Source organism: Aquila chrysaetos, chromosome 12, assembly GCF_900496995.4.
Source record: "Aquila chrysaetos chrysaetos chromosome 12, bAquChr1.4, whole genome shotgun sequence".
NCBI lineage: Eukaryota > Metazoa > Chordata > Aves > Accipitriformes > Accipitridae > Aquila > Aquila chrysaetos.
The window spans coordinates 35,435,085-35,462,363 of NC_044015.1; the positions used below are offsets into that span (position 1 = coordinate 35,435,085).

Sequence of the window (27,279 nt, forward strand, 5' to 3'; positions counted from 1 at the left end):
TTAGTAAATGTGCTAATTGGATTTTTTGAGGGGTTAAATCACAATCTTTGTTAGATGGCTGTCATCACCATAATGCTTTTGCGCTTTGGAATTTAATGAATTTCATGTATTTATTCTCATAACCTCCTGTTGTGCAAATACTATATACCATGATACACATGACAGTGTTAGATGGAACACAGATTATCAAAGGTACTCAGATGCCTAATTTCTACTGATTTTAATGTGAGCTTCAGTGCCTAAACAGAAATTACAGGGGTCTCCTGCACAGCTGATGGAAGCACTTGGGCCATCCTTTAACTGGAGAGCACAACTGCAGGTGAGGAGTGGAGAAAAGCAACCAGTCTGAAGGAGGAAAAGACGAACAGACCACAGATTAGGAGAAAATGCACTAGGACCAATCCTCTTTAGCTTCCTTTGTGGCTGTGAGATATACCTTTGGAAGAAGAAAGAGACAAGGTGTCGGAAGCTAAAACTGTTAAATTCTTACATTAAAAAAAAAGAAGGAAATCTCCTACATTTGACAGCAGCGAGGCAGAAGAGGAGGAAGACACGGTGATAGCACACTTCTTACTGCAAAGTTATGAAAATAACACTCGGCCGGTAAAGCCGCATCTAACACAAGAGAGTGCTGGGATGGACACACAAGGATACTTTCACAAAGAGCTGTGGCAGGGAAAAGAAGGTGAATTTATGTTGCTGTTTTGGAGTTTTTGTTTTCTTTTACATTTTTTTTTAAAATCTCCATCCAGATATTGGTCAGGGAGGACCTAAATTTTCCTCACGCTGTAGCAGTATCTAGGAAGAAGAGATGTCACCTAAGATCAGAAAGCAAAGATGGTGACTCTGCAGGTCTACATTTTTCTACAGCTTCTCTTCAGTCAGAGTCTGTTTACAACAGTTTTTCCAGTTTAAAAATTCTTAAGTATCTCTCTCTTACCCTAAAGAAAACAGTGTCAGCAGACACAGTTTAAAGTGAATTGAAGGTTTTAATTGGTATTTGTAAAAATAAGAAGGTTTTAGAAGCAACTGTGGGTATTACAATTCCACCTTGAAGTCTAATCCGAGAGCAGGAGTGCTAGTGTTGCGTAACGACAAAAATAAACACGGTGAGAGACCTACTGTTACTTAAATGTGGACAAGTTGGACCAGCTGTGTAACAGTCAATGCTTCTACAGTAATAAATGTTGACAGCAAAAATAAAAAGAATGCATTACTGAGGCATCATCAAATGAGCCCTGTCATTACATGGAAACTCCACCCTGTATAAGCTTGTCAAAAAGTGTTACTGTAATCCTTTGAGAAGCCTCCTCCTCAGGCAAATAGAGAAAAAATGTTCAGGATCGGCCCAGAACAGGTGTGTTGTGCTGTAATACCAGGATTTAATCACGTATCTCTTCACATTAATCTCACAAAGGAACTAACTCGGATCTATTTGAGCCCATCATACCGCACTGAGATGATTATTTAACTATCCAATTAAAGTGAGCAAGCTAACAGGATGTTTTAAAATGGACATTCCGGGGCATACAATATTTTACAATTATTATTTGTTTTCCTAAGTCCAGTACCAGGCACTGACACTTAAGAGGAACTGATACTACATGCTCTTTTCAAAGTCACTCCCCGAAAAATCTCAGTTCACACCTTGATCAACAGTGGCAGAGGCTGGTTGTCCGTGCTCTGAGATAGCCTCTTTCACTTACAGAAGAAACTCCTTAATGGCATTTATTTCCTCTTTGCAAAAAATCCCCAACCCCGCTGCCTGAACAGCAGTTGAGATACCAACATTTGTAGTGCGGGCCAGAGGAGCAAACATGGTTGGAAAAGGAAAATATGTCCACTAGATGTATGAAATCATTAGTGTAGCCTCCAAGTAATTCTGCATACACGTCAGTATACGGCTGATCGTATTTTATTATTTGTGGCTTGTTACTACGGCAATTTAAGTAGCAAACTTATAAAAACAGACAGCATGACAGCTAGACCACATATCCACAATGGCACGTCAACAGTGCAGGCCAAAAGAGGCAGGAGGTTTCCAAAATGTCATCTGGTCAACACAGCTGACAGGCAGTAAGCGACAGGTCCAGTGGTTCACGATCGACCCGGAGGCCTTGGAGGGGCAGGGAAAAGAATGGGATGGCAGATTGAGCCTTCCTTTAAGAAAGCTTGGGAGAGAAAATGCGTGCCTAAATTACACACCGCTGTACCTCAAGACAGGTACGTTGGATTACTATGAGTACACATATGTATCTCAATGTTTTTAAGGTATTTCTTTGGAAATTATGTAAGAAAAAGCTTAATCAAACACAATATACAAATCTATAAATTAAATCCAATTGCTGGTTAAATGATGGTATTTTAGCACTTGACATTATAGAAATATGCCCCAAATTTGCCTAATTAAAATTTTATGAGGCTACACCAGTGGATTTTACTAATACATGGATACAAAAGCACAGGGTTTAGCTAACCGTACTATTACCACCAGCTAATTAAGTTACTCACTTTGCTCAGGTGAGCTAAATCGGTGACGCTGTTCTGAGCATCCTGCCTACGCCATCAGTCGATGATCAGTGACAGGGAGCTGACTGTAAAGCCATGCCTGAACAGCTACAGCCAACATCGCGGCCAACACCTGTACCATTAGCTAGCAGTGGTAATAGTCATCCTGTACCGAAATAGCCATCAGAGGGCACTGCAAAACATGCTGTGCTAAACACAATTATGCAATAGCTGTGGTGGAAGCTTTCGTGTGCATGCAAGTTAAAAATCCAAAGTGGAGCAGTTCAGCTGCATAAACTGACTCATTAATGATTTCATGCTGTTATTTACAAGTGTTTCCAGTTCTATTTCTCTCTTACACACACTTCTGTTTACAGCAAAGCTATATAGGTGACTTCTCTTTAAAACACAGAAGAATTTTCTGCTTATCTTCTTGTGGTTTTATGATGACTTATTGTTGCTATTAAGAAAACAGTAACAGAAACGGGACTCTGTGTCCTGTTTGCTATTGTAATATTTGGGGAAAAAATTGCACCAACTGCAATAAGATCTTAAAAAAGAAAAGGTGTTGTTGTTTGAACACTTGAAGTTGTCAAGAACAAGACTTGTACGAGAAAGCTACATGTTATGTAGCAAACCACAAAAAGGCAATATTTTTTTTTTCAGGCTAAAGCCCTCTACTGAGTACAGACTGCTTGTCAAATACTCCCTCTCTGGAATAGTAATTTCATAAAGCGAGGTTATTTTTTGTTTTTAAACTTCCTGCTTCAAAGGCAAAACTGTCTGAGATCACCTTTTTGGTGTGCTTGTAACAAGTGGAGCCAAGGTATAAATAAATATCCTATTTGTGTATAGAACCCATAGCGTCTGGAAATCTGCCCCCAAAGTTTATGAAATTTTCCATCAGTTTTCTGAATGTCAAAGTGTGTTAGAAAAAACTCCTGTTGGGGAAGAAATGTCACTGGTGCTCTCAGTGACAGAAGAGCAAAAGGAAATGTGAGAAAAGACTGCAGAAGACTTGGACAAAGGCAGGTTTTAGAGGAATGTATAAAAATTAGTTTTCCATTCTCCCTACATAGGTAGGGCACTTGGAGTAAGAAGTCAGGAGACACCCATATCACTGCTGTAGGGATGTGTTACTGGACTGTCACTGTTCTTGGCCATCCAGTGAAGGACCGACAGCAGCTCAGGACACAGAAGCCAGTTCCCAGTTCTGCAACCGTGGCCTGAAGGCTACCGAGTCCTCTCTTTCTTTAAGCTTTGTTTCCCTTACATCCAGATGTTTCTCAGTTGCAAACCCACTTGGTTTTATCATCTTAGGACAGGACTATCACTATCTTACCTGCCCCCACCTTCTCTCCTAAATACTGATGTCCCCCGCTCTGGACAACTGTTCTGGTCTCCTGTTCCTCCCTCTGTTCCAATCCTATCACTCCTACTTCTAGTTCCTTCTCCTGCCCCTTATCTGCTCTTATCTCTCTGCCTTTATATGCTTTTCTTTCCTTCTGTTTTCTTCTTTCTATCAGCTTTCATAGTTTTCAGTTCTGAACCTTTCTTGGAACTCATCTGTGATGTGAATTTTACTGTGTTACTAAAGCATTAAACCCCCCCCCCCCCATACCCGACATTCCTGTTAAAATGCAATAAAAAATTCAATTATATTGTGCCTTGGGTTTTTGTTGTAATCCTCATATTAAAATTTGTGTTCAGTATTAACAAAATTAAAGTCAATTTCTTTACCAATGAATTACAGGTAGCATAAATAAAGAAGAAAAGATGAACTACAGATATTGTGCAGATACCATGCCTTCGTATTACTATAACCATAATCAGTAAATCTCGTACTAATGAGATATAAGATTTAAATGTGAAGAATGTGTTTAGTGAATTATTGTCAATCAATGTCTATACAACAGGATAAGAATAATCTTGAATGGCAACACACCTATTATTATAAATTCCTAAGTCCTTCATTACTTCAAAATGTCACTCTCAATTTATAGAGTAACAGATAAACATCTTTCAACTGTATACCTCACTGTGTCTACTTCTGTGTAATTGAAACACTGTTTTTGAAAAGTCTTGTCATCACTTACCCATTCTGTGTTGTTCTGAATGGCGACTCAGTACTGGCGTAGTTCTGGTTAAGGTTGCTTTTCAATCCCATTTTAAACGTATACATTTAAGATATATCAATCTATTTTTGTTTTCTACCTATAACTTGGAGCTGGTCATTGGGAAAAACTCTGATTGTCATTTCCTTGTGTGAGCATATTAAGCTCTATAATACCACTGTAAATGTAAACGGTTACTCATGACTAATATTCAGAAAAAGGAAACAAACTGAAAATGGCAAGACCAATAAGAAGAAGGTTTTTTGAGAGACCCAAATAAATAAAGGACACTTAACGTTTTTAATTCTTATGATGGAGGAGACACTAAAACACATCATACCCAACTTCATTGGCTAAAGAAACATCTGGTTGATTTTGCATCCCCAGTGATTTTTGGAAGCCAGTAGGTATCTGCAGTAACTTTCAACGCTCACCTCATCCTTTATGTCTTCCTGCTGCTGGGCACTGAAGATCTCCATTGCAGCCATCAGCCTCATCATTAGCTCATCCACTGTTGTGTTACCTAGCAACAAAGATAGCTGAACTTCATATCATTAAAGTTATTAAACAAAAAAGAAGTAATTTTATAATTATCCATAAGAAATAGCCGGACTTAAAAAAAAAAAAAAAGAAAAGAGTAGAACATGCAAGTGTCTCAGCAGAATGCTTTTCGTTTGCCTTTTTATTGAAAGTCTGGAATTGTTTTTACAAACAAACGTTGATCATAGGCTAAAATTTTAGGTGGTTCAAATCTGAACAATTGCTTTTGTGCTTGCATGGAATAACTCTATTTTTTCTTTTAATCACTGACGTTAAAGGAAAGTAATATATCTGGGGTTCCCTGATATGAAATTGATTTTACAGTTTTAGAATTCCCAGATATAATCACAGAGACTGAAGCAATTGCTTAGTCAGTAACAAAAGGTAGGATGTTGGCAGCGGCATCCGAGTGGATCGGTTTAAAAACACGGGGAAAAATACAGAATACAGTGATCGAATGGATGTGTGCGCACGCATTTTTTTTCAGGCAGAACTATTAGTAAAATTTCAAATATTATAATATATTATCTTCAGTGTATTTACTTCTGATAAAACTTGTGAAGCTAATAATAACGGAAAAGTAATTCATCTGTGTATATATATCAAGAAATACAGCACATGCATAGGAAAATAGATGCCTCCTCACATTTTTCTACCAGTGTGCCTCCAGTCTTCAATAAGACTGAAAGATTAGTTTAAACTCCTACCAAGATGCACGCAGTCTTTGGTTTCTCTTCCTGAACTGAAGACAAGACTACCCATTAAAGCCACTTGTTGTAGTAGTTAAAAGGTCTTGGACCATGAGAAATGGTCAAAAACTATAAACTCTTAACATCTGCCAGCCTAACCAGCCTTTGGACCCCAGCAGAACAATACCAACAAGAGCTAGATTTATATGGGTGATGCTGGTCAAAATTTTAAAAGGAGTAAACTAAGCAGAAGCCACAGTACCACTAAAGAAAACAAAACGGTCCCCATAGTTTCCAACCCCAGGAAAAAATAAAAATCAAAAAGCAAACTTAGACAGTCTGCATTTCAATAAACGCCACAGGGACTTAAGTTTCTATATTGTTGTATCTCTTCTGTAAACATGCCTTCTCACCCAGCCCTGAAAGGCCCTCATTGTTCCCATTTCTAGCATTTGCTACCTTAGCAGAAAATGTTATCCCACATGCTACAACACGCATGACTTCAGACACTACCATTCATTTGAGAGCATATTGTTAAAAGACACCAGTGTCCCAATTCATGAGAAAATAACAAGCACGGCACATTTGATTTTTGCTAAACGATAAATTTAAGTAAGGCTGCAATAGATGATCACTTTAGTTTAGTTCAAAAGATTGCAGAAAACCTGACGAATCATTAAAACCTAATGAATGCAATGAAATAATTTGGATTCTTTTATAATATAAAGCTGCATTATACTATGACTTTGAGTCACCAAGTTGCTAAAACAGTTCAGTAATTTAAGCCAGTAAGCACCACTGATGTCAGTGGGATAACACAGGTGCTGAACTGTGCTGCAGAGTTATAAGACCAAGAAAATCTATTTATAAGATTATTTGTATCAAATAAGTTTTATAAGTGACAGAACTACCACGAATTAGTGTTGTGCTGTACCTTGCACTAAGGAGACAAAATCCATGCAAAATTAACAATTCTGTCTATAGGAAGGAGCACTGCAGATTCCTCAAGAAAACCCTTAATGCCATATACAGAAAAAAAATAGTAATGCTGTCTGCAAAAGGCAGTGTTTCCTGAGGCTGAATTTCCTCAGAAAAATAAGGAGATTAGAATAAAGATTGCTAGATAGAAGCAATAAATAAATGAGGACACAGTGTCATGAAGGCAAACTTGTGGAGAAAGCAGAAGAAATGAGAAGCAGCCATTCTTTGATGTATTTTAATTTGAAGAGTTACTGAGAACAGCAGTCAAAGGGCATCACTCCACATCTAAGTCATCTTGCTGTCAGCGAAATCAGAGGAATGGTTATGCCAGAAAGAACTGCTCATGTAAGCCAGAAAGCTTCATTTATGTGAGATTATATTAGTAACTTAAATTCTGATCTGATTTGTGGTCTCAACACTGCAGGTAGGTCTGAAAAAGCAACTCATGTTCAAATATTAGCCCACTACATGCAACAGGAGTCCACATATTAACCAGGAGCTACATGCAAAGAACTAAATGCATTCTGGCACTACACAAAAAGTGTAGCCAAAATCTTTTGGAAATCAGGGATATATCTCGATATAAATTTGGAAAACTAAGTGTAGCTCCTTATTTAGGAAATTTGGCTTCTACTTCAAAAAAATGAAAAACTTAAACTATGATTCTGCTACAGTCGTGGCAACTTCCGTCTCTAATACCATGTTAATGAATACATTTATGAATAATAGCTATTTATATGGTGGCAACTGAAAGTTTCTTTTGTGCAATAAATTCATATTCTGAACATCTTAAGAAAGAAATGGTTAGCAAAGATGTCTTCTAACGGTTTAAATACACAAGAAATACTTTTAACATAAAGCGAGAACAGTACCTTGTATTACATTCAATACTTCATTAGATGATCGTTTTCCCATAATAATAAGGAAAAGTGGAAACTGGTCTGTCTTCTGAGTTCGAATTGTTTGGGCTACGACACTCCCGAAGTGTCTGGTGCACATCGTCAGAAACCTACGTGGGAAAAAAAAACAGTTAACATTGTAGAGGTGTTTTTGAAGTTAGTTTTTAAAAAATAATTATGCTAAATTCAGCAGCTTAACTGAGCATTATCTACTGTTTAACATCTAGGCTTCTGCATTCAATTCTAGAGCTCTTTATCCTTTTTTATGATTAAATTATGAGAATATTTACAAATATGATAGACCCCAGATTGTCTAAATTCAAACAATTAATAACTGGTTGAGACAGTGATTTATTTGATGGAGAATTCTATTTCCTGTTACACTATTCTGCAGGCTACAATTCAAAACTACCCCCCCCCAAATAATAATGCTAAATCAATTGTTAAAAACTTCTAAAGAGAAACTAATTAGAGCCATAATCTAGTAAACATGGCAAAGTGTAAAAATAGTATCATTTCATACAAAAGCATAATTTAATAATGAAAGATCAAGAAATTGTTTTTATCAGTCATAGAATTAAAACGTGGTACTTCAGAATTGTATGTTCTTTTGTACTAGTGCCCTGCCAGTGACACAGTTAGTAGTGTGATCTAAAAAACAATAATTCTAAGCTTTTGACCAAAAAAAGCTCTTGGATATTAGCATACAGAAGTCTAGCATTAGTATTCTTAACACGATCTTGAATAAATGAAAAAACTGATAAAGCTTTTCTCTTCCATTAGAGGACTGTTTGAAATTAGCATTTCTTTCAAGAGAAAAGGGTAGCTTATGATATGTTTTCAGATCTGATGGTAAAAAGTAAATGTCATAATAATAATGAATTATGAAAGACCAAATGCAAATATAGAATGCTTTAATAAGATCCAATTTAATAAAGTCTGTAAAAATAATGGACTTTTAATAACACGGGTCACAAAAGGCAAAACAGTGGAAATTCTGAGGACTAGCCACTGGTACAGGCTTATTAATTCTTAATTATGTTCATGAAAGGCAACTTAAATCGTGTGTTTTCTTATGCCTTATGATAATATTTTAGGTAACAACTACTCTGAAATGTATGCTCTAACTGAAGAGCAAAGTCCTGTTGTCACATGCATTAGAAGCCAAATCTATTTGAAAAGACAAACTGCATTAAAATGTCAAGTGCTCCAAGTCATTTCTTCTCAAAGATACTGAAAAGATTCAAAATTGTAATTTTTTTAATCAATATATATTGTATCTAATAAAACGGCTAAGAATTGATAAGCCTGTTGAGTACAACATTTGGCTCGTTTGAGGCACTTGAGGTATAAAAAAAAACCCTCCTCAGAGACAATTTGTAGTTTAACTGTGGCCATAGTTGGATGGAAGTCAACAAGCAGGGGCAGCTAGCGAGTATTTCAAAGCCATAAATGTTACTGGCAAATACCTTTCCTTGCCTCCTTGATACCTGTCTTTTGCAGTTCAGAACGATCACACACAAAGACAATGTCAAAAATGCTGAATAGAGACTGCTATATCAGAAATACCTATGTAAAGACATACCATCTGGTAAAGATAAAATAAAGTGTCCATAAAGTCTGGGCATACAAACTCTTCAGCTAAATAACGTTTTTTGATGTTTGCTTTTCAAGGTGGGAATACGTAAGTGAAATCTTGGCCTCACAGAAGTCAGTGGTTATCTTCCACGGCAAAATGACTTATGTGAGTTCAAGGTTTCACTCCTGGAAGTAATAAAGACAGCAGACAATTGAACTGGATTCCTGAAACTTGTATATTACAAGTGTTCAACAGTCTTCAATACACCACAGAGTAAAAGCACTCAAGTCTTATGGGAAAACAAAATATTTAACTGGAGGTGAAAAAGTGCTGCAGACAATAATGCTATAGAAGGAACAAAACTAAAGAGAATATTACAATACTAGTTGCACTAGGCAAAGGTATTGGTTTGTTGTTTGGGTTTGTGGGGTTTTTTTTAATCAATTCTGTATTTAATCAACCCATAACTCAGTCTCAAAATATGCTTTTACAGGTAAGGGGTTTGTACGCAGAGAATTCTGAATGAAGTGGGTATTTTGGTATGTTAAAAGATTTCCCAAATAATTTTTTTCCAGGAGATGAATTTTTATACGTGGAACTTCTGGCTGACTATATAGAATCTAACAGATTATGATACCTTGGGGTCCTCTATAATCAAAGCTGGGAACAAGTTTCAAGTCCCTGGCTTCAGAAGACGGCATGTCGTGCCAGGCTGTTGTAAGGGTACACATACTTTCCTGGTTGAGTAACAGCAGAAGAGATGCCAGATGCCAACAACTCCCATCATGGTGGTTTTTGTTGGTTTTTGTTTTTCTTGCGGCCACTTCTTACACCCACAGATGCCATCCGCCCTGCTCTTTGGAATTGCATCCCTTCCTCTGCGGCTGTCACAATCTGCTCAGCTCGCAGGGACAGCAGCCAGCTCGCTCAGGTACCAGCTACAAGAGCAGCTCATGCCAATTCTGACCCAAATGCCACAGATTTGCCACTGCTGCCATCAGGCAGCCTTTGTCTTTCTTGGGGGAGGAATGAGAAACAACTCTTCTTCCCAGCACTTCCAACTTTGAATAATGAATGTCCAGATTACAGTATGGGCAGCTGAGATGAGGATGTTTGTGGGGGATGAATGACCAGCTGGCGGTTATCAATGTGTATCTTCAGAGCACAGCAAATACACACGAGAAACTCTTCTCACCAACATGATCCATCAAAATAGATCCTGCCCTTTGGAACCAAGTAAGACCCCACTTGTCCGTTGAGCTAAAGTGTAGTAAAGCCAACAAAAATGTGAAGGTAGTCAAACGATGCAACACTGAATAGAGAGATAGCAGCAGCAGCAATCTCCAACACCTACACCATATAACTCCTGTTCACCAGCGATTACTCACTCGCACACATGCTCTTCGCCAGGTCAGTGGTAAGTGCTCAGCAATTACTCATAACACGTCTGTTCTGTTCATTTTACTAGATGGGTAGGAAATTAATTTTCATTCATGATCCCCGTTCAGTTTTTCTCATGCCTTTTAACAGATTTTGCAACTACTTAACTAATCTTGCATTATTTTTTTTCCTTTTCTGCCTTTACTGATCTGGTATTTGCAGACGTTTTTTACATTCTTCCACATTCGTATCCAGAAGGAAAAAAAAAAAAAAAAAAAAAAAAAGAAGAAAATCTCCTCTGTGCTAATACTTACTGTCAGAAGTATGTGAGTAGGACCAAAACGATCTGGTGCAATAACCAGTATCTTATTCTGTACATCACTAAGAACGGATTTTCTTACTTTCATCTAAACAGAAGTGTGCCAGATCTTTCAGTGGCATCTCCAGAGCTGCCAAGAGAACTGCCTGTGGAGTGCATCAAAGAGCCAGATGTCCCTCCGGGGGGAACTGTTTTCCACAACACACTAGATTACTGTGATCTCCAACCAAAAGTGGAAATAGAGGAACGCTGCCAGAAAGAAAGGGCAAATGGCACCCTACTAGTCCTTTTATTTTTAAATTACAAAAATATTCAAGGAGGAAGAAGTATGAGAAAGGCAAAAAAGCATTTTTATGAAGGAAAAATCTATTAAATAAAAAATCTCGAACGTTACAAGAATAAAGTTCATCAAGAAAAGTAATAGTTTTGGCAGACAGCATAATTTCTTTACTTCTTTCATGACTCGCTAGCAATGAAACCAGCAGTTATCAAAGCTACAGAATAAACATGGACACTGACCATGGCTTGACAAATACAGAAACAAACCCTAAAAAAATTACAAACTTATCTTAATTAACTTATCTTAATTTTTTAAATGTAGATTCAACAGGTATTAATTCTTAGACATAGTTCACTCCTTGGTTGAAAGCAGCAAACAGGAAAAATTATTCTGGTGAAATGAAGATGTTAATTTGGGGTGTTGCTGATCACTGCACAGCAGTTATCCCTCCACATGCACTCTGAGATAACCTGTGCGAAGAGTTATCATGTTTGTAGCACATTAGTTTCCCAGAGAAGAATGTTATCATTCCCTACCAGCTAATACGTGACACGTTACATTAAAATACACTCCTGCCATAACTTTTTTGTAATGTTATCATAAAATGCAATTTATTCAATGTTACTTAAAAAAAGCTCCTAGGAGGCAATTATGAAAAAATAACAGCTTTAAAAATCTACTGAAAAAAAGTTTAAGATATTACCGAGTCTCAAAACCAAAGGGAATACTTATTACAACTTAAGTCTGTGATCTACCATAGCTCCTGATCTCAGATATGCTATGTAGAACTTTGTAAATGCTGAGGTTTAGCAATAATACGTTTTTGTGAGAATGTGCAGCTTTTAATTTTTAACAACAAAATTGGCCACCTCTGGCCGAAGTGCTGATCATCAAAAGTGTTGATCGCAGAGCTCAATATTTTTTGATCTCTGGAAAGCTTTTGATCTATATGATACCTATTTACACCTCAAAATATGTATTGCCTTTTGGGGGGAGGTGGGGCCCAAAGGAGAAAGCCAACCTCTAAGTGAGAGATGGCAGCTGTTCCCAACGGGAGGTGTTTCATCATTACAATGACTGGTATTATCTCATTGTTTCTTTATGTACCTCCTGCTCGTGTATTATGCTGTTTCACATTTTTGTTATTCATATGTACAGGATCTACTGCGGTCAACTTTGGATCCATGATTACGCAAGATCCCTTCTTACCACACCATGAACATGAACAAACAAAAAAGCTATGATGCTAAATACTTTAGAAAAAACGTAACTATTCCTTTAATATTTAAAGGAACTAAACAATTTAGTAAGCTAAGAGCATCTCTGGTGCCCAGTCCCTAAAGGGGGCACAAGGGAGAGGCATTCATTGGCTCCCAAACTGTCATGTTGCATTTTCCAACGTGAACCGGTTCAAAGTAATTCCTACTCTTACCTAGTAGAAGAAGAGTTTACGAAGAATTGAAGAACTGAAGAGGAATTAAAGGAAGAACTTAGCAAAGAATTGATGATTCTGAGCAATAAGAGTCCTCAGCATTTCCATTAAAACTCACAGCACAACGCAGCACTGCTGCCTGCTGCCCTTGGCCTTGATCCAGTGGAAAGGCTCTAAAAGAGCAGAGGAATTCAGTCTCCTTTCTCTTTCCACTCAGAAAAGTGGCAACTGGCATGGCTTTGAAAGACACAGACACCACCTACCTACCAGTCATCACTGAAACCAAATATTAACTGGTCTATGCCTGTCCTCTGTTGTGGTATCAATTTTCAGTTACCTACTGGAATCAAACTGATGATACAATCTGATAGGATGAATAGCTCTGCATACATCCCCAGATTAATCTATCTTCTCAAGACATTGTGAATAAAATAAAAATGTCAAGCAGTCGTAGCATAGTATAGTTGCAGAAAGAGTAACTAAATCTAAAATGCTCATTCTAGATCTTTTTTGTTAATCAAGTAAACCTGCAGAAGGAAACTAATGCAGAGCAAGCTGCATATCGTACATTGTAGTGTACTCCTGCAATGTGCAAAGAGGGACACCTGATGCTACGTTTTGAATGGGTTTTCTATGTTCAAACAAAAATTGAAAGCTCTCCTTTGCTTTTGCTTTTCTTAAACTCTCCCCAGCAACTTAAGGTTAATTAATAATTGTAATTAGCAAATCTGTCTAGTGCACTAAAGGGCAAATTCTCTTCCATACAGAGAGAACTTTGCTCTCAAATGTACGTATAAAATGTATTAAAATAAATATAAAAAATTGCATAGGATTTTAGATCAATTTTTCCTTATTTTTTGTACCAACATAAATAAAAGAGATCTGTTTATTTGCTACAGTCTTACTCATAAGTATTCCTGGTGTTACTTTTAATTTTTACACACTGGTGGGAAAACTTTGGAGAAGTTCTTCCTAAAATGAGGCCCTTTGGCACATGGTGCCCACTATGCTTCTTGTAACAGAAAGGCTGCAATGAAGATGGTTTTTGCTGTATCATCTCAGCCTGCCTGCTCAGAAAGCAGCAGCAGGACAAAATTGCTAACCTCTTCTAAAATACGTATTCCCTTTCAGTCTGAACTGGTGTTCAGTCCACAACTGGGATGCTTTTGGGCCAAAAAAGCTTGCTTTATTTATAGCCAGATGCTTCCCAAGGCCAACCTTACTTTAAGAAACTTTAAAACTTCAGAAATGGGTATGAAAAAAAAGTAACTTCTTTCCTGAGCATGAAGAAAACAATGATGAATATTAAATATGCAAGATTTCAGATTATTTTTAATAATATATACTGTGCAAAGTCAACATAAGACTCATTAAAATGTTAATGTAAAAATAACATTTTTGTATTAGGCATTTACATTTTTAAAAAAAGTAAAAGCTGAGGCCATGAAATGGTATATTAAAATAAGCCTGCTATCCATAGTCTCCATAATACAGAGTTATGGTCTTACCCACATTGGTAGGGTCATAACTGTTGACTCAAACACAAGGGGGAATGAGCAACAGATACAAGGCATGGTTTAAAGACGTATAAAGCAGCCTGAATCAAATGTTGTAGATATTTTCTTTAGTAACCACACGCTAAATATCCAGGAATTCAGATGTAAAAAGCATGATTTTATCCACTCTTTCTTTATGCGAGAGTAAAGCCTACCTAAGTGGGTTATCTATCTCTTCATAAAACATGGAAGATCTAATTTCATCCTGCAAGGTTCCAACAGATTAAGTAAATACTTTATAACCCCATTTAGTCTAAAACACATCCCTCTAGAAACTCATTAATCCATCCTTTCAGATACCACTGGACACCAGGCAAAATCATTGGTAAAAGTATAAATAAAATATACCTGGACCCCTTGCTAAAACACTGTACTAAAAAAGGAAAACACAAGATGAGCTTGCACATCAGTGGTAGTTTTGATTATTGCCTATTACATTAGAAAGGCATGTAATATATGATTTGCTAAGGAATACCCAAGGCTTGCTACAGGTAGATTTAATAATAACCTAGATGAGAACAGAGAGTATGTATAGTTACTTTACAGATGTTAGTAAAGTGGGAGAAGCTACAAGCACATTGGAAGTCAGTAAAAGAATTCAGGTTAATCTTCACAAATTGGAGAAATGTCTGGTCAAGTAAAATGCAATTCAACAAGATCAATGAAAGTCTCCAAGTAGGAGGAACAATTGCACAAATACAGAATAAGAATCAAGCAGTAAGGGAAGAAGAAAAGTCATGATGTGAAGACGACAAGCATCATATTGGGGTGAGTAAACAGAAGCATGGTTTGTACAACATAAAATAATCCTCTTTCTGTATTTAGCACTGAGAAGGCAGTTTTAGGCACAGTGCATCAGTAAAGATGTGGACCAATTACAGAAGGACCACATGAAGGTTGCAATAATAAATGTCTACAAAAGGACAACCTACAAGCAAAGGCTGAAGGAGTCACAGTTGCTTAGTTTAAGAAAACTGCGGGAAAACATAACAGTGCCACTTAAGTCCAAAGAGCACAGCAGCAGAAAGGAAGAGAATACCTCATTGCCTACCGAGTGAACCAAGATATAACTATCATTGATTGCTGCAAGAGAAACTTCAGTTTAATATTAGTTTGAACGGCCTAAAGGGAGTGAAAGTCAAGTACTGGAACTGGTTATGGAGAAACGCTGAGAAACCTCCCTCTCACCAAAGATTAGATCAGACAACCATCAGTCAGGAATGACGCAGGTACAACTGAACCTTCTGACCAGGCACGGACTGAACACTGTCATCTGCAGCTCTCCAAGACACACAGTCAGAACGGTAACAAAAAGGAGAGGCGAGAGGTCAAAGCAGAGTCATCCTAACCCAAAGGAAGAGGATGGGCATCTGCACTTCTGCAAGGACTCTTTGTCCCAATTGGGCACCCTGCAGTACCAAGGAGATTCATTCACACCTTTCAGATGCATTTTGGTACAAAAAACTCTGACTGCCAGCTCAATGATTTCTTCTGACAGTTGATTTAGATGCATAGATGCAGCTAAATGTCTCTACAGCTTCAATTCCATCTGGCATTAGACTTCACTGGTGCAATTGTGGACTTCCTGTAGCTAGATGGACCTGTGAATGACTTCTTTCTCCTTCCTCAAAACAGTCCAAAAAGTCTGTCTTGACTACCTGTTCTTCTGCCTTCACCTCTTTTGCACAGGACACTACAGAGTTTTATTCTTTCACCTTTTCTGTTCAACAAGTTTAATAAACTACGCTGTAGTTCGAGTACAGTGGGATAGAACTTGCTTTAGGATTTGGTTTTATAGTGGAGACTTAAAATATATGCTTACAAATGTATAACTTTAGTTAATTCCCATGGTTTTAATAATTATTTTTTTCAGATGACCTTAAAGCATCACTATAGGCATATAAAATGATGCACTGAAAACCTTAAACACATCAACAGAGAGACTACTTTCTATTTATAGTTGAATATTATGGAGACCTCCATATCTTACTAATCATGATCAGATTAAAATGCATTATCTGCTGGTTTTTAGTTTTCCAAATTTGGACATTTTTAGACTACCAACATGAAATTACCTTGGAGCACATAAATATTTAAGCAGGGATAGTTTACCTTTTCTGGTGGGTGTATAATAAACAGTTTAACCATCATCTATATACAGGCTGTTTTGTTCTCCATCTAAAGAGACAATCACCTTTTATCCTTTTCCTTTTTTCTTCGTTTCAGTGCTATTAGGAAACTATTCACAAGTGCAACCCCAAACAATACTATGCAGTAATTATGACTAGATGAGAAAGAGATGCGAACAATTACTGAGCCCATTTTGAAACCCTACACTAATAAAGTCATTAGATGCTGCCCTTGCCATGAGCCTTCTAAAAGCTTCTGAAGTTACAAGAACACACGGCATTGTTCGTTAGGACAATTGCTGCTGGCAGAATGCAAACCTTGAGTTAAACCATGCTGCAAATTGATCTTGACATTCTGCTAAGACCGCCACTAAAATCAAAAGCAAAGGAGAAAAGGAGAAAATGAGCGGGTGGGATGTAATCATGGAACAGAAGGGTTCCCTCCTCACCTTCTTTCCTCTTCCTCCTCAAAATAAACCATACAAAAAAATGACGAACTCGCCCGGTGTTTGAGAAACTTTATTTTTAAAACATTAATTAGACTTTTGACCTGTTTTTATTGACTGGCACTGTATTGCTATTAAAGTAAATAAAATAAAATATTGCAAAATACAATAGAAAAGGTTTTCACACTGTTCTGTGAAACCTGTTAAGGATTTAGTGCCTAAAGAACATGTCCAAGAGTTTTGCAAGCAACATATACAGAACCTACGGTCACTCCTGAAGAGGCAGTGAGAAATTAACTCACCAAGTCCAGCTCTCCCAGGCCCCACACCTGCAATATATTTGCCGAAGGATCAAACAGGATTGGGGAGCTGGAGTAATATGGTCAACTGGTCTTCATCCAGGCGTGCATCATTCAGTAGGTTAGTATTAAGGGTCAGCAACTGTGAATATTGCTAATTACTTGATGACGGAAATCACCGGTGAAGACAACCTGCTGCTGAGAAGTGCTTTAGTCAATTAACTCTTTCCTAAGCTTTAGCAAAGTGAAAAACTATCATTTGAACATTAAAACTAACAAGTACTTGTCATCAGAGCTGAGAAAAGTTGGCAACACCTTGAAATACAGCGCCCAAGGGCAACGATATCAAAAGCTAAAAAGCTTCTACAGACATTTGAGTCAGTGTTTTATTGTTTTGGCATTGCTTTGGTTGGCAAACATTATATACATTGGAAATCTGCTAATGTTATGCATAATCTATGTTTGTAAATGCTGTGTGTACAAACATAAGGGTATGTGTGCATATGTAGGTATATATGTATGTGTATATATGTATGTGTATATATATATTCACTATATATCTGTTCTGGATACAAATATATTATATTCATGCATATTAATGAATTAACAAAAATGGTTAGGCATGTGCTTACATACATATATATACACATATATATATAACACCTCCCATACACACGCACATAATTATATTAGAATAATGGTATTTAGTCAACTCTTTGAAGTCAGAAAGTGCCAGAATTACAGCTGCTCATGTCTGGCTCTCCTGCTTATCTATCCCATAACCTCTCTGGAAACCTAAGGAATCGCTTAGCCCATGCCATGGCCCAATGCAGCTAGTGAGCTGCTGCAGCCGTGTGCTCGGACCAAAAGGTAGGGCCAGAATTGTTAACACCACTGCTGTCAAACACCGCTACTGCTGCCCTCGCACATCCCATAAGCGTATTTCTGCTGTTTGGAGTGGCATGGTAGCAAATCTCTATAGCAAGCAATGGAAAGGAAATAATGATTTTTAAGCTCATGATTCACCCCAAATTGAGTGGAATACAACAAGAAAGTAAAAGATACACCTGTAGCCTTGTGGGGTTCTTTCCTCCTTTGACCATGGACAACATAAATATTCCAAACAGTTGCTCACCAAGATAAAGTCTAAACTATACATGATAAAGCTTTCAAGTAGATTCTTTAACAGTATTTTAAAAACACCACGTTATTTTCCTAAATGAAGGGTAATTATTTTATTATATTATTTCGTGTCTTCTATTATGATTTTTTAATTCTAGTAATGAAAAGATTCATAATTTGCAGCACTTACCCAAAGTAATTGCTCCCTTTCCTGCAAACCTTATGTCAGAGGCAATTAAAAGCTGTGGAAGCCAAAATAAAACATCCTCTTAACTGTATTAACTAGAGTTCTCCTTCAGTTTGACAAAGTAACAGTCCTGGGTGGCTATAGTTAGAAATTTTTCAAAATCTGACTCCCAAAGTTGTAATGCTTATGCTCTTGCACTACTGCTGACAGTTACCCTGGCGCTTGCACACAGCCTTTTACTTCTAGTCCTACCTACAGAAGTCTCTTCACGCTGTTGCAATGGGTGTTGAAGAACAAGATCAAGAGATTCCAGCTGAAAAGTGCTAGTGTACAGTAATGCAGGATTCAAAACACATCCCTACATCAGTGTCAGTCAAGGAACATACTAAAAAAATCAGGAAAAATGATGATTTTGGAGCTGTTTTTGTTCTACAGCGTTCAGGATAGACCCCCATTTCATTAATGAGAAGAACGGAAACTACTATTAAGACTGTTTTTGGAACAGAATGACATCCATAGATGTTAGAAAGAGGACAGAAAAGAGCAAGAAAAAGAATCAGAATATTCAAGATTTTTTGGCTTATATGAGGAAAATATTTATATCTGTCTGAATTTATTCATGCCATGCTACAGTAATGAAAACCTGTTTTTTACTACTGACATTGAGGTGTCCCTGCTGATTGCTGTAAATAAAGTGGGCATGATTCCTCTACCTTCCCACCCTGGCTTTCCCAGTAATGCAATTTTAACAGCAGAAGTTACTCACTCTTGGGCTACACCAGCACGCAAAAAGCAGTTTCTTCTGTTGTTGCCGTTGTCTTCTCACCATTCAAATAAAAAGCTACGTGCAACTGTATTCATAGGGATACAGAACAGAACAGGCTCCAAGACCACTGTCGTTGTGTCACATAATGACGGGTAGTAATTAAACAGAGGTACCAAGTATTTATTTATGGGAATGCCCACAGTGCACTGGCACTTTCCAAAGGGAGAAGGAAGCATGACATCCTCTCTGAAGAAACCACAATCAAAGGAGGAGGATGTGACACTAAACACAACCGAGAAATTATTCTAATTTAAGCCAGCATGCCTTGTTTACCCCTTGCTATTTTTTGACCTCACTGTTAATATGACAGTTTCTTTGTTATTGTTAATAGAAAGCAAAAAATGAAGGCTTAAAAACCCTATCGTACTGCACAATTGGTGACTAGGTTCACTGAGAAGAGCTATAAAGCCTTAAACAAGCCCTTTATTTTGTGTTTTAAGAAGTGTCATAAGGAGTTAATAGGACACAGCTGTACAGGCTCTTTCTAATAAGCAGCTTCTGTCGCTTTGGTCACCACAGGTGTCTCTGTAACCTGCAAACTCTTATTACTAGTGTATCAAAGTTGTGCTACTTAATAGATTTCTTTAGTAAAACACAACAAAGCAATTACATGGCTGTTGATCGTCAGTCATAAAAAACCCCCTCAAACACAGTTTTTCAAAAGAAACTACACTGCAATTTTTTGTCATTGTAAAATAAAAGAAACTAGAGAATTAAATAGAAAAGCGAACAATAGAACAGCAGGTAGTCAACTGAACTTAGCCACTACAGATGGTTTAGAAATAGTGTTTCCTTCTACACCAACTTGTGGGATAAAAGAAAAGGAGGAGGCTCCTTACTGCCCATGAATGGCAATACCAAAAGACTTAAGCAACTTTCCAGTCTATGTATTTGGTCCCATGAAAGAACCTAGATGTTTCTTTTTCCTCTCTCTCTGTTTTCTTTTTTCAAAATATTTTATCTGTTTTTGCAACTGCTTTTTTTATTAATCTTTAACTCTTCTCTAGAATAACTTAAACTTGAATCACAGCTGCTGATTTGTCCAATGATGAAATGCAGAAGGTTGAGTGAGGAATTCCTGTGAAACACAAGTGTCATTTTAAAAGTGTTTTAGAAAGAGAGATTGTTCTGTTCTCCATGCCTACTTTCAGTAATGAAATATGAACTATAATTTACATATTTAAGAACAGGAATGCATGAATGCTCTATTCTAGCAAGCCACAAGAGAAAGAAACATAAATATCTACTTCTAATTGTTCAATAATCAATGGAATTGTGTAAAAAAAGTGGCAACCTTATCCCAGCCTGAATGATCGTTGCACATTTTGTTCAAAAGTCAGAATAACTCTATAGTAATATATGCAAGACACTATCCTGCCAAGCAGTCATCTTCTGTGTAAATAAAGGTGATGAAATAAGGTCCAAGTTAGAAAACTAAACAAGTCTTATTTCTAAATATAATAAGTATAATCATAAAATCAGTATTTTCAATAGATTACGATCAACTGATAACTAAAGAAGAAAGAGGTCTTTATATAAAGATAAGAAAAATTGTTGGTAACACACAAAAGATGTAGAAGGAGGTGGAATCTACAGGTTTTTAATTTCTTTACTCATCAGCAAACTGATAGTCTCTCTAAGACATAGGATAGCTTTTATTATATTAAAACCTATCAGAATGCCTGAACATTACCAAAGGAACGTTCTATAAGAAAACTGTAGTTCAAAAAAGTTCATATGCATTGCAAGCTTTTAATTTTTTTGCATAATCTGTTTTTAATATTAATTTATCACATGAATGTTATTTTTTAATAAGATTTTCCTTAACAGCAGTAGTTATTATCCCAGACAGTTCTAATGCAGTTACACCTGCGTCCATACAACTAGTGTCGCACAATATAGCACTGCAATGCAAACTGTAAAGACATGTTCTTAGAACTATGTTTGCAAAATAAACTCAAAAGAAAAAAAAAAAAGGAAATAATTTCTTCAACTATTTTTTCCTGCACAGGAATAAGAAGTCACTTTGTAATGAAAACAAGGACAGTCCAATTCTTAGTGAACATCAGCCAGCACAGCTTCATTGACCAGCTAAGTACGAGCATGAAGTTTTTAGTTCAAATAGATATCAAGCAACAAGAGATTTGATACCCAGAGATGACACAGAGATAAGGGTCTTCCTTGAGAGGAAGGCTGCTCCACTCACAGTCCAAAGAGTCTTACCTTGCTCTGTTTGCTTCTTTTGTCATGTCCCATGCCCAGGTTATGAAGTTCTGACTCAGATAGGAGACAATAGATTCAGCACAAAGCATTTGTGAGCAGAAAACGTTGGTTAGTACACTTTCATCATGGTGGAGGTAGATAGCAAGAAGCTTTCTCTGAAAAGACATGAGAAAAGATCACTGAAAACTTCCTCAGGCTATTTAGTAATTTAAAATTACTGCTGCAGATTTGTGTGTTAGTAAGCCTTAGGGTGTTTATTGAGGATGCTGAGTACCTCAACATGCACGCACAGGGAAAAAAAACCCTGTAGATTTCGAATCAAATAGTCCATCCCTCCAAATCTGTGAATCTTCTCAATGCTTCCTAATATTTTGTTTCAGGTACCAAAATGCAATATATTATATGCTTAGAACATGAAAATAACAACATTTGAATGAAAACCAAAAACCTTATTAACAGACTTAGCTTAAGAAATGAGTGACCTTTTTTGCCTTGTTGCCCAATACAGATAACATTCAGAACAATTCCCTGAGCAAGGAACACACCTCTTGATACAACAGCATCTACAATACAAAACAATTATAAATAACCTGAAGAACTGACAATGTATTGTTATCACCCCATCTGTAGCCAAATAAAGAGGAAAATGAGTAAGTAACAATACAGCTGCCTACAGTCCCAAAGCCTGCGACATTACATGCTGGATGTTTTGGCAGCTCTCCATCCAGCCGTATGATGTGGGAAGGCCCACAGCACATCAGCTTCTCACCTACGTCGTAAGTCGATGTGTAGCTGGTCAAAAGGCCACATGTCAGCCCAGCTGGCTACATCTCTCGTGGAGCTGAGAAGCAAGGTAGCCACCCCAGCGCCACGAATGTAGGACGCAAGGGAAGGCGTACAGGAGACACGGATCACATCCCATATTGAGTTTGTGAGCACTCATATATCTCATCGTAGTTACCACATTAGTGAAGACTAGATGATAAGGATGGTGCTTGCGGCTTCTTGAAACAAAATATTCTGTGCCGTGTTCTTCTGAAACCCTATCAAGTAATATTTGAGCTTCACTGCCAGCAGCACAGAGCTCTGCTGTGTCCCCATGATAATCTCAGACCACCTTTGGAAAGTGAGTCTGTGTATGTAAATATAGAAAGAAAACTGAGAAAAATACAGGGAAACCATAAGCTAGTTTAGGACCATGATCCTATATCTGGTATTCAATGAATTACAAATACCATTCAGAAAATTACAACTTTCCATTCCCCCATACCCATATATATTACTTAATTTTAAAATCCTGCTTGAACATATTTGCTGAGACAATATGGTAAATGCTATTTTCAGACTTTTATTTAAAGTCATTTAAAATCTCTTCATCAGAAGTAACACTGAATACTAGATATTGATGTGTATTAATATAGCAAGACATGGGATGCAATTTTGAGACAAGCTGTCTTTGTAAAAAGCCTGTAAGGCTATCACCTCATATACTGACTTTGGATAAAACTTAATGACTGTTTATAAAAAGAAGAATACATTTGAAGATTAGACTTTGGGAAAGGGATTAGTAATTTGCATTAATGCTTGTCTAATTTAATTTAAATGTTCTTCAGAACCATGTACACATGTGCCAGGAAAGACCATTAATAAGCCCAACATGCAGAGATCCATATAAGTGCAGCCAACAATGTTGACTGAAACTAAACTTGAAAATCCAGGGCACTGATGCACAATATCAAGCAATAAAACAGCATTTCTGTGGTGATATTTAATTTAAAAAGAAGAAAGAGGCAGGGGAAGATCAGGCACTGTCTGTTTTTGAGGATCAGCCATTCTGCATTTCAAAGCGTCGATCCCTGCAATATCCAGGTTACTGTGCTAGAATCTCGACTATTATATAGCAGTTGTAAGAGAGGGAGGGCAAAGATGTGTTTACTCAGTGATTAGGGCCTTAGAATAAGCCTCTAGCTCCTAGAGAGACAGCTCACCACTTATTCATTTGGACCAATTCACAAAGCCTAGAAAGATTAAACATCCATGCTGAGAAGACAAGCGAATGCAGACGGTGAAAAAGAAATAAAAATTCTTTAAAAACTCTGAGATGACTTCATTATTTTTTCCACAAGGAAACTTTAGGAAAGTGTTTAGTTAGAGAAAAACCCACATTGACCTCTCTCTAAACCCTTAATCTTTCCTTTGTGGTGGCACTGCTTTGTGGTAAGCGGATGGCTTTGCTCTCCTCTTTTCACTGGGAGCGGGTAGAAAAAAAGGCTCTTGAGAAACACTTTTACTTCCAAAGAAACAACCCCATGAAACTGTTAAATATGAGATTCCATACAACTGAATGTTTCAAAATATGTACAGTTTTAGGCTTAAAGATTTAGGGACAAATTTTAGTAAACAAACGGGCACGTACACAATAGATGTTTACACTGAGCTACTTCACAAGTGAATATAATTTTTGTTGCATCAACAAATCTCACCATGCAAAGACTAAACTCCATCACATACAAAAGACTGTACTTGTATCTGATAATTCATCCAAAACGTTAAGGTCAGACATAGGCATACTGCTAGGACAAATGAAAAGAGTTAGCAGGAGGAACTGAAGTGTTGAAACATGATTTTGAAAAATCTTGGGGGAAAACTGGGATATTTTTTCCTTGGAAAAGGCTCACAGTTTGGAGTTTGTTGTTGTTGCTGTGTGGTTTTTTGGTTTTGGGTTTCTTTGGTTTTGTGGTTGTTTTTTTTTTTTTACTAATCCATGGCAGTATAGTATATATTTATAAGCAGGTTTTTGTTGGTTTTATTTCAAGCCTTTGAAAAATCAGAGTAAATTCTAGGATTCTATGATGACTAATACAGGGAATTTTTTAGTCAATACTAATAAAATAGGCTTACTAAACTGTTGAACAGTCTTGACTTCCATAAAAGAAGCCTACTAATGGAGCACTAGTCTGTTCTGTATTGGCTTTCTCAAAAATGTAATGACTTGGGGCTTATATATTTAGCATAAAATTTTAACCAAGGAAAAAAATCCAACACGGAAGAACTTTTACTAGTCCCTCTGAAGGTATGGGACACTGAAAAGGTTCTAAGTACCGAATAGCTGATGGACTTCCAAAGGCCTTCAGACTTCACTAACTTAAGCCATCAAGAGATGTATTTTTCAGAGTATGTTCGTGCTGAAGACCAGGCAGTCATACACTGGAATTTTCAGAAGGGGCCTGGATTTACAAACATACTCGGGAGTGTAAGTCTCATCGATATCAATAAGACTTAAGGCCCTAAAAGCTTAAACTCTAAGCTCCAGGTTTCATTTTATTTCAGAAGAAAAAGGGCCATGGAAAGAGGTGCTACCTGTTTTCAGCACCTTGGCTATCTAAACACCTTAAAAAATCCACACCTCGAGCATTTTCTTCTGCAATCTCTGTTGCATTCAGACAGCATGAGACTCAGCTGTGTCTCTGCTCCTTTGCCTCACACCCACCACTATGTATGTGCAGCGAAGCGCTGCAGCCCTCACCTGCCTGATTTTGATCTGTTGATGGAATACGCCTGGCACGTGGCACCCTGGAAGGAAATGCGGGCTTCTAGGTTGACACTGTTCTGCGGCAGGGCAGCCCCCTGAGAGGCACAGTCCCCCCAGAAGTAGCCTTGCACAATGAAACCTCTCTGCCACATCATCCAGAGTGTAGCAGCCTCCTGCCACATAAACTGATGTACCTGACAACGAGATCTGACATGCACGTACGGTCCCACACATGAGACAAACACATTAAAGATCTGTCCTATCACAGCTATGCCATCCACTTGGCCATTTTTGCATTTTGGAACTTCAGAAAAGTTAATGCACTTCGTACAGAATTAGAAGAAATGAAGGAAAAGTTGTCACTGAGGCAGAAACACACAGAGATCTTCATGAGGTTGAGAGACTAAATTGATAATCACTGTGTAATGAGATATCCAAGCTTCTCAGCCAGTTCCTAATAATGTGAGTAACTTAGATACCTCAGAAGACTATGAACTTGAATGACAATAGCAATACAGTCATAAGGGTCAGCAAAACCACAGACCTGAATGGTTATTGTTGAATCTCAGGTATACAAGTTCAAGTAATGACTGAGACAAAAATGTTCACGATGTAACATCTGCTAGAGGCATGAATGTTCTTTCAAGCTGGTAGGCTAACAAATCAAGATCTTAATTTTTCATCTAGGTTTAAAGTAGTGAGAGCTAATTCAAATGAACAAAAGGACAAATTTGCACATCTTTAAGCCTTAGAAGTGTACAGTCTGACCCACCTGTCTAAGGAGATCTTGGAGATCATATATATGATCAGCTTTCTTGGACACAGCTACTCTATCATGCACAACCCTTTTTTCCTTAAGCAGAATGCAAACCTTCTCTAACACCAAGGCGATACACACCTTTGAATTTACTCCACCTTAAAAAAAGGATCAAAGCAGGAACAGGGCAGATGGAGATTCACAGGAAGCCTTGTCTCTGTATTACACATAACAGAACAAAACCAGCTGAAGATAAGCATTATTAAATTGCCCTGCACCAGTCAAAAGAAAGGAGACAGACACCAAAGACAGAGAGACAAGGGGCACTAACCAGCCTCTAGCCTTGTAGAAGAGGATCCAAACTAAACTGTACCCCACAGCTTCCTAAAATGGGAGTGAGATGATCCCTGTTAATAGTCTGATCTGGTCTTTTGTATTATATGTGGCATAAGACATTCCTAAACTAATTCCTAATTTAATCTTTTGGTAATTTTATCTTTCAGTAAAACATCTAGTCTCAAAAAATCATCAGTGATGGAGAATCCATATGAACCATGGTAAGCTGTTCAAATGGCTAATCACTCTCCCAGGTAAAGGTGTGTTTTATTTTAAGCTTGATTTAGTCTACTTTCATCTTCCAACTATTTGATCCTATTATACTGTTGTATCTCTATTTCAATCAACTGAACTTGTAGTGATATCTTACATAATGCAAAGAGTATCCAGTAATTAAAACCAAACTCAAGTAAGATCTGTAAGTCATAGGCTTTGAAAGAGGAGGAGATGTAGAGTGTGGCAGACAATTTCAAAAAACCTCCATTATTTAATATCAAGTACGGAGGATGCCCATACCCAGGACTAACCTTTCAGATATGAAAGATTAAGCTATTCTTCACATATGAAGAATAAAAGGTGTGTAGGCACATGGTGAGACTACTAAACTGGCATATTGTAGCAAAAATTTCTAAACCATCATTATCTGCAAGTTCAGAATTAATTTAAGAATGAAAGGGCAGAACTGCTAACACATACATCAGGCAAGACTGGAAAGAAAATGTAGGTGACTAACATGGGACTTAACTGGAATTTACGTACTGACATCTACCATAGTGTAGCTGCTTTACTCTTCCTGGGAACCTAGAGTTACACTTCTATACCTCTCCTCTACAGTTTCAACCAGACCATGTAGATTAGCATTCAGGTTATTTATATTTAATTGGAATCTGTATAGTAGTAATTTCTCCATCCAGGACCCTCAGACAGCTCAACTACAGATGCATTTTCAAAGCACACCTAGGATACACAATATGATCAAGCTCCTTATAAAATGTAGGAGTAGCAATTTGACTTGATTTGGAATGCACCTGGAGTCGAAGTAAAAGGTGATGGTGAAGCTGTACTCCTTGACATCACTCTGCAGTATTTAGGGAATAAATGGGGGAAAAAAGAGGACAAAGACTAAACCACAAAGCTGTCCTGCA

General features: G+C 37.4%; 1 protein-coding gene across 2 annotated transcripts in view; it reads right to left on the minus strand.

Moving 5' to 3' along the window:
- FAF1 (Fas associated factor 1) overlaps positions 1-27,279 on the minus strand; it is a 177,442-nt gene that overhangs the window by 25,426 nt on the left and 124,737 nt on the right. For both annotated transcript variants that reach the window (XM_030032718.2, XM_030032717.2), the window contains exons 13-15: positions 21,510-21,664; positions 7,705-7,841; positions 5,057-5,145 (exon numbers count right to left, since the gene is read on the minus strand). In XM_030032718.2, coding sequence (XP_029888578.1) covers positions 5,057-5,145; positions 7,705-7,841; positions 21,510-21,664 — 381 coding nt within the window. The remainder of the gene's footprint in view (positions 1-5,056; positions 5,146-7,704; positions 7,842-21,509; positions 21,665-27,279) is intronic.